At 35.4% G+C, this 8,077-nt stretch overlaps 1 protein-coding gene across 2 annotated transcripts; it reads left to right on the top strand.

Annotated features, from left to right (window-relative positions):
- The first annotated feature begins 2,384 nt into the window (after positions 1 to 2,384).
- Positions 2,385 to 8,028, top strand: dapp1 (dual adaptor of phosphotyrosine and 3-phosphoinositides). 2 transcript variants are annotated; one of them, XM_052572509.1, is made up of 9 exons: positions 2,386 to 2,590; positions 3,963 to 4,085; positions 5,187 to 5,320; positions 5,400 to 5,530; positions 5,619 to 5,666; positions 5,836 to 5,898; positions 5,989 to 6,074; positions 7,131 to 7,218; positions 7,419 to 8,028. In XM_052572509.1, the coding sequence occupies exons 1-9, from the start codon at positions 2,532 to 2,534 to the stop codon at positions 7,440 to 7,442; spliced, it is 756 nt and encodes a 251-aa protein (XP_052428469.1). In that variant the 5' UTR covers positions 2,386 to 2,531; the 3' UTR covers positions 7,443 to 8,028. The 2 variants fall into 2 exon arrangements, with proteins under 2 accessions (XP_052428470.1, XP_052428469.1); XM_052572510.1 differs by lacking the exon at positions 5,836 to 5,898 and having other exon boundaries at positions 2,385 to 2,590.
- Positions 8,029 to 8,077: the final 49 nt, after the last annotated feature.

The following is an 8,077-nucleotide window of genomic DNA, read 5'->3' as shown; positions in this document are numbered from 1 at the left end:
GTGGCAAAAGGAGACCTGCTAGCAACTAGTAGGAAGGGCCTGCCCTGGCCCAGTTGAAGGAAACCCTTCTTGCGCCATAATGTCTGTCAGGTCAGAAGAATCAGCGACCAGGGAGGATTCAGGAAGCAGGGCAGGAACCAACACAGACACAAAAGACAAAACAGGGGAGACAAGAATTTGACAGATAAAAGTAAACTTGTAAACCAATGCCTAGGGAGAAAAGAAACCTAAAAAGGAAAAACAAAGTAATACTAGAAATAACTGGAATTAACTGAAAAAAAAGGATAACAATTGGAAAAAGCTAGGAATAACTAACTAAGACTACAAAAACTAGAACTAGACTATACATGGGAACAAATTAAAACTAGAAAATAAGAGGGAACCAAATGCAAAATACTGATTAAAGAGTTCTAACAAAACTAAATATCCAAGCTAGAGACTGTACACAAGGAACACACAAAAACGAACCAGCAAAGACCAGAGGGAAATGAGCACAATATAAAGGGAGCAGAGCACACAAGGATCAGGTGAACAATTAGACAAAAAGGACTAAACAAGGGGGCAGGACAAGGGGAGCACACGGCCAAAATAAACAGAGACACAACCATGTGCTCAGGCACAAAATGAACAGAGACACATTAAACAAAGATAGGACAGACAAGACTGTCAGGGCAGGATCCTGACAACATCAGCTGTTTTGCGACCAATGGCATCATCCCAATTTAAATCCTAAATATCAATCATGTTTGATGATAATCAGGGCTGCCCCGATTTGTGTGCAAACAGATCGGGAAGTGCAAGATACGATCGCCGAACACCTCACACTACCAAATAATCTGCGTTGAACACTGGGACAGATCAAGGTGCTCAACAAGATGTCTGCTCTGATTCTCTGGAGGGGGAAATCGGTGTTAAATCATGCTAAAAATCCTGAAGTGTGAGCCAGGCTTAACCCAGAAGATGAGCAAGTTGCCAATATACTGTGCTTCAATTCTCTTATGTTGTGTATGTTGGGTGCTATAGCCACTTTTGGGAGCTCTTTGTATGCTTTGTAGAACTCTCTAAAGGGTTGCCATTAACAAAGCAAAAAAATCTGGCTGGATAGTTGATGCTATAGCCCTGGTTTAGGCCTCATGGGCTTACAGTTTTCTATTAAAGTGAAGGCACTCTCCACCAGAGGAATGGCCTCCTCCTGGGCTTGGTCCAGGGGGGTTTCAATTGGTGAGATCTGTGGCCAGCCGGCCTTTCTTCGGCATCTTCTTTAGCCAGTTTTATAACTTTGACATTTCTGTCCTTTAGGCACTGATTCTTTCCCACTCTTATCCATTTGTTTGTGCAGTGACATAAAGCTACATGACCAAATCAAGCTTCGGTATTAGACTAAACAGGAGTTCCGCAAATAAATGTGTCAAGGCACTACTTGTTCCCTTATATCAGAGAACCAAGGTTATTTTAGTAACTGGAGCATTCTTACTCTGTCAATAATAACAGCAAAGCAGCAAGTCAGGTGGCTAACCTGTTGGATGCAGCCAATATTATTGCTTCAACAAATATTATGTAGACTTTGAAAAATTAGCAAAATGCTAAAGGGTAATGGAAAAAAGTGATTCAAATGGAGATTCAGTCTAAATCAAGCACTGAATCATTTGGCAAGGTAAAACAATCAGTCCCCTGGTCTGAAGGCAGAGAACAAGTAAATAAAAATAAATAAATCATATTTTATTTTAATCTGAAAGCATCTCTCATATTTTTTTTTAGATCAATTAAGATGTACATTAATAAAAATAATACACAATTATACTACTTTTTGTGACAATGAGCATTTACTCATACTGGACACTTATTGTTAATCCTGTTTTTGGCATTGTCAACATACTACTAATTTTCTTTTTTTTACATTAATTTGATGAATTTTGAGTATATTGTGTAAAGTAATCGAAGTCTGCATGTAATCATCAGTTAGCTTAGGTAGGTGCGCACACATTCCTACTATTAAGAATGATTTTTATAAGCACAGGACTCTGGGACGACTTGTTTGTTATGTTCCTAGTAAATCAGCGTCCATAAGATGATTGATTTGTTGCATATTTAGACCTTTAGAAATATGTTTCATGAAATTACGGCCTACTTTGATTTGTTCTTATACTATTGTGTCCTTATATTCTTTAACCGTTGTACCTAACACCTTCAGTCATAATGACTATTCACAACACGTAGCCTACCTTATTGCCTAATTATTTTACTTGCTGAATGAGTTAAATTTTGCCGCGTAGTTTGTTTGTGCTGGAGCTGGTTTAACCGTGGCAAGTCTTATGTAAGAACTAGTACATATCAGCATATGGTTCCCTAAATTAAAACGGCATTCATGTGTCAGCTGTGGGCGGATCTATCGGACTTCCCTGTGCTGTCGCTTTCGATTGTAGCGTAATTAGCAGCTGTACGTGCGCAGCGGTTTACTTCGACCTGTCTGAGGGACTGACAGTGATCCAGCGGCGCACTGAAAACCAGCTCCAGTCCCTGCAGATCACATCATGAGTGTCAGCTCAAGACGGAGCAGCGGGGAAGACCTCGACGAGCTGGAGTCAGTCAGGTGAACCAGACCTCTGTTTCTTTATTGACCTACTTGGACCTTTCTGAACGCATGTTTACAACTCATGAAACAATAATAGGCTATTCTTTACCAGACAGAGAGCACATCAGCTCAGTTAAGCGCAATAACCATACACTTTTTTTTTAAGATCCCCAAAATTAAGTTTGTTTATTAATCACCGATCCTCTTGTTTCATGACCTACATTTGTTTGTGAAAGTAGTTTATCATATTGTTTTACAGTGTTATACGCAAATGTTAAAATGAAAAAAAAGGGGTGATAAAAAAATAGCATAAGTTTATGAGAAGCAAAAGATAGTGTTGTAGTTTATTTGATTTGTAGCTACACCTGTTTGTTGTTAAATAGCGGCGTCAGCGAAAGAATGAGGAAATACTTCTATAAATGTAGGCTACTCATCTATTGTGAATGAAAGGCTTGAAGAAAACTGATTGCTCATTCACTTTTTTTTATAATTCAACTTTTTTGTTGTTGTTAAAAGTCAACATAGCAAAACAAACGTAAAGCATTATTTTTCAGCGTACATTTATTTTTTTAGAGTAATTAAACAAAGGCTTTTACAAAATCCCACAAATCTCAACATATCAGGGTTATATTTCACCCCAAAAGAAGCCTGTTTTAGGACTAATAATTTAATTAATTCGATTGTTCGTTAAGTTGTTTGTTTAAAATTGCGATGACCTCTAAGCACTTTCACGTCAATAATAATAACAGTAATGCATGTGGATGTTTTACACTCGACTGTCAAAGGACTGTTGAAACAGTCATGAGAATCATCCCATCCATAAATAAGGTTTTACAACAAATATTGTTTGAACATGTACATAGTTGACAATTTTAATAGCTTATTTTATTTATGAATTTACTTAGCATTACAATAAAATTTACCCCATAACATTATGCTAGAGACATTACTTGATATGTTGGCATAATGACGGACAAACACCATATCAATACCAGCATACTGGAACACATGCAAATATGTCACTAATTAAAGAGCACAAAACAGGTTACTGTATCAAGGTCGCTGTTCTGTAATATCATTCTATTAAACAGAAAATCATGGTTCTGTGTACAACTTTCTTGAAATTCATAATAATGGGATTTCATTTAAGTAAAATATGCAAATGACGTGTCAGCTTTTAAAAAAATTTTTTTTATTGCTGTGGAAATTCAGTAATGCATTAGCGTTTTTTTTTTTTTTTTTTTTTTTTTTTAAGAGAAATCATTCCTGTGCATCAATATATGATACGCATATCCATTGTGTTGTCTGACCCAGATTCCCATTTCCAAAATAGCTGTCTGGTAACAACTTGACTTGGTGTAAAACTGCCCCATTCTGTTTCTTTCTGTAGCTGGTATCATTATGATTTGTCTCGGCATGCAGCTGAAGCTCTTCTCCTTTCGAATGGGGTGGATGGGAGTTTTTTACTCAGAAACAGCAACAAAGGACCTGACTGCTTTGCTTTGTCTGTTCGGTAAGAAATGTCCACTTCTGACAAAAGTTTATAAGCAAATTGTGGTCCACTCAGCTGAATCACTTTGATATTAAAGTGCAGTATGCTCAGACACTCCATTCAATTTATGGAAAAATGTATGCAAGTGTGTCTAGGACAATAGACATGATAATAAGTTAATTTAAAAAACATGTAATAAGTAAAGACTTGGTAGACTTATTTAAAAACAGTGAAGCTGAATTTCCAGCATCATTACTCCTGTCTTCAGTGTCACACGATCCTTTAGAAAGCACACTGACATAATGATTTGCTGCTCAATAAACATTTTCTATTGTTATCAATGTTGAAAATAGTTATATGTAAGTTTTTCAGGATATTTTGGTGAATAGAAAGTTAAAGGAACCGCATCCATTTAAAATAGAAATGTTTTGAACATTATACATATCTTTGCTGTCACTTTTGATCTATTTATTGCATCCTTGCTAAATAAAAATAGTAATTTCTTTGAAATCTTATTGACCCCAAACATTTGAATGGTAGTGTATATATACAGTATATACATATTTAATACCGTAAGTGAACTTATCTGACCTTGAGTTATTTGCAGCAATATAGGCCCTTAACATTTCTAAAATGATTTTCCCTCTGACCTTTTATTAAGCAAGCAAGTTAAAAAGTAAAACGGTGAACCAATATGGTTTTTGTTAGTCCTCTTATTTTTCCATTTCTCTTATTTTCTGTGGTTATTTAGATTACTTGAAGTTTTTCAGTTCCCCTTTTCAATGTATCAGCTGTAAACTTCACTTTGTTTTGCGTCTTTAAAGTAAAGCTACTTATTCTGACTCCTACTGAAATATATAGAATCTGATTATCACAAGCCATGAGGCAGTAATCTGCCTGGTCACCGTGACTCTGACCGATGCTTAAATGCCTTGATTTTTGGCAACTCATTAATAGAGTGTGACCCTGTAGAAATAATTAACTGCCTATTTCAATACAACTATTTATGGTATCACTTTTATACAACAGTTCTATAAACAAGTTAACAATGAACAATAATGAGAGTTCAGACACAACAAGACATCACTTCCTCACTGCTGTTTCATCTCCAAACTCCTTTAGAGCAAAGGATTCAGTGAAACACTTTCATGTCCGGAGGCAGTTTGGCAAATATTCCTTTGGCTTCAATGAATTTCCTTCCCTTCAGGATTTTTGCAGTCACCTTGCCAATCAGCCGCTGCTAGGCAGTGACACAGGTTAGCAATATTTACAGTTCATCATCTGCTTTTGTGTATTTCTATGGTACAATGACCCTGTTTCCTGTTTGTAACCAAGGAAACCTGATAGTGCTACGGTTTCCATACCCACGGCAGGTGGAAGAACCGTCCATTTATGAGACTGTGTGTGTGCATACGGCCATGCAGACAGGTCGACATGAAAACGACCTAGTGCCTAATGCTCCATCAGTAAGTAAAGTGACCTTATACAGACCTACACACAAACGCACACATATTTGAAAGTGTAAAGTTGAAAGTCTTTTTATATTGTCAACAGCTTGGCACTAAAGAAGGTTATCTGGTTAAACAAGGAGCTATCATCAAGGTATGCTTACATACAGTAGGTTACTATATCAATATATACTTGTTTAAAAAATTAAACCAGCGTTTGCAGTAAATGTCAGGTAAATTATTACTGGGTTAATAGTTCTAGAGCAAACCTAGACCTAGTTTTTTTGGATTCATGGGTTCATCTTCATTTATTTTCTGAGCAGAACTGGAAGCAGAGATGGTTCACACTGAATAGAAATGAACTTAAATATTTTAAAGATAAGATGGTAGGTCTGTGTATTATGTTAAGTGAGATTTATAATTAGATCAGAATTATTAAAGTTGATTGTTTATCTCACAGAAAACTCTCTCCTCAGTTTGTAGAGCCAATACGAACCCTGGATCTGACGGAGTGCTCTGCTGTTCAGTTTGATTACAGTCAGGAGAGGGTTAACTGCTTCTGGTGAGAGATTTATAATATGGTCATCATTCATGAAACCTACATTATGTATGGTTTTCTTTTTTGGCAAAATTCACGATTTGAGAATATCAACTTCCTTAAATTGAAACTGTAATTACAGTACAATCCTTTATCCTGTTGGCTGCAGAGATATTTTAGTATCATTGATATACTGTTTTTGAATTAAATTTTATTTATTTTATATATTACATTTGTTTTTATATTTTTTTTAGAAAGTTTTAGAATTTTTTTCTCTCTAAAATGTCTATATTGTTGTTTTAGTACTTAGACTTAAACTAAATGAAATAAATAAAAATTATATTTGTATTTTTTTAATGATTTTATTTTTAGTTAATAATAATAACCCTGGGGTACCGCTGTGGTTCAACTTCAGAAATGTAATCAACGTGGCCAGTTCATTTCTGAATTTCTCTACGACGAACGGCAGTTAAGAATTTCACTCGTAATAGAGATGCCTTCAAATGTTTCATTCAATTACAAAAGCAAAGTAAAAAAAAAGTAAGACCCTTTTCTGTTGTGCTATACTTGATATCCTGTTGTTTTTACATCCGAAACTTCTGCAATTAGCCAACCATAAAATTATTGTCTATTTTTGGCAACTGAGCTGGTATATCTGCAGCATTCAAGTGCCTGACAGCTTACAGTTCCTGTGCACATTAAAATCAGCATTACAATCTGCAAAGCATGGATCAAAATTCACATTGTCTGTGTACAAATTGAGAAGTAATAATAGGAAGTAATTACAATTTTATATCAAAATCCTAATATTCTGTTGTGTGTGTTTGTGTGTGTGTCTATGTATGTGTGTGTGTGTGTGTGTGTGTGTGTATATATATATATATATATATATATATATATATTTATAATATATTGTGCATCTGGTATTTACCTTCTGAGTAATGAGGAAGTGAAGTCAGAAACTCCTATACATGGACTTCCTCCTACCCACATATTTTCCGACCCATGCTCATGCTTCAGCCTTTTACTTCAAAATACATCTCATTATTAAGATTTAGAATATTTTTGTCTTTCCTATAGTCTGGTGTTCCCCGAGAGGACGTTTTATTTGTGTGCAAAATCTGGTGCTGAGGCAGATGAATGGATTAAAATACTTCGATGGAAACTGGTAAGAGGACCCAAAATTAAACATGAAAGAACAGTCACTATGAATAATCAATGTACGTAATGGTTAACAAATCAAATAGAATATATTCTTTCTTGTAGAAATAAATTAATCTGACTACACTTTACCAGTCTAATCATAATGCAAATATATTTGTCTGTCTGTTGTTCTTATCTCTAATGGTGATTACCCTGCATTTCCAGTCACAGATAAAGAAAGGACGATGATGTTCAACATGGAGAGAAGTAGTAGCGGAGCAATGCGAGCTGTATACATTTAAATACTAGTATATACAGAGGATACATCAACTGCGTCTGATGCTCTGTGATCTTGGCATCACGGTTGTACAACTGATCACACCTAAAATATCTTATGGTCAATGAATAAGTTTTTACATAGAAGAAAAGCACAGTTCCAAGGCACCATGCTATTGTGCTTTATAAAGCTATCTGAAGACGGTGCACTACCAGTATTGAGATTATAATTGACAAGTTTTTTTTTTTTTCACCATATTGTGTTCTGTGTTGAGTTTCAGTTCTCCTCGTTTTTCTCCAGCCCCAAGTTAAACAGTGTGTCTGCTTTCAAACATATGTACATTTCCCCTTATATACATGTTTGCAATTTTGTTTGTCAAATCCTTTGGATGCAATAAGCTTTTTCCAGAATAGAGAGCTGCTGTAATTACATATTTTTGTAGGCCAACTTGGAAACTAGAATCAACCTTGACAAAAACCCAACAGGAATTTTCCATTAGCTTTTGGATTTGTTCATCATGATAAGCTTAATAAATAAACACAATGTATCAATTTTAAAGCTTAAATATAGTCACTGTAATTAAAAATCCAAATGTACAACACCAGTT

This window comes from Carassius gibelio, chromosome B13, assembly GCF_023724105.1.
Source record: "Carassius gibelio isolate Cgi1373 ecotype wild population from Czech Republic chromosome B13, carGib1.2-hapl.c, whole genome shotgun sequence".
In the NCBI taxonomy this organism is placed as follows: Eukaryota; Metazoa; Chordata; class Actinopteri; order Cypriniformes; family Cyprinidae; genus Carassius; species Carassius gibelio.
Note: the sequence above shows the minus strand (reverse complement) of the source record. Positions and strands in the feature narration are given on the sequence as shown.

What these genes read in the sequence shown, in the direction of transcription:
- dapp1 (XM_052572509.1), top strand. Translation starts at nt 2,532, where the DNA reads ATGAGTGTCAGCTCAAGACGGAGCAGCGGGGAAGACCTCGACGAGCTG. An exon ending in GACGAGCTGGAGTCAGTCAG is followed by an intron (nt 2,591 to 3,962) that starts GTGAACCAGACC and finishes TTCTTTCTGTAG; the next exon opens with CTGGTATCATTATGATTTGT. An exon ending in AAATACTTCGATGGAAACTG is followed by an intron (nt 7,219 to 7,418) that starts GTAAGAGGACCC and finishes CTGCATTTCCAG; the next exon opens with TCACAGATAAAGAAAGGACG.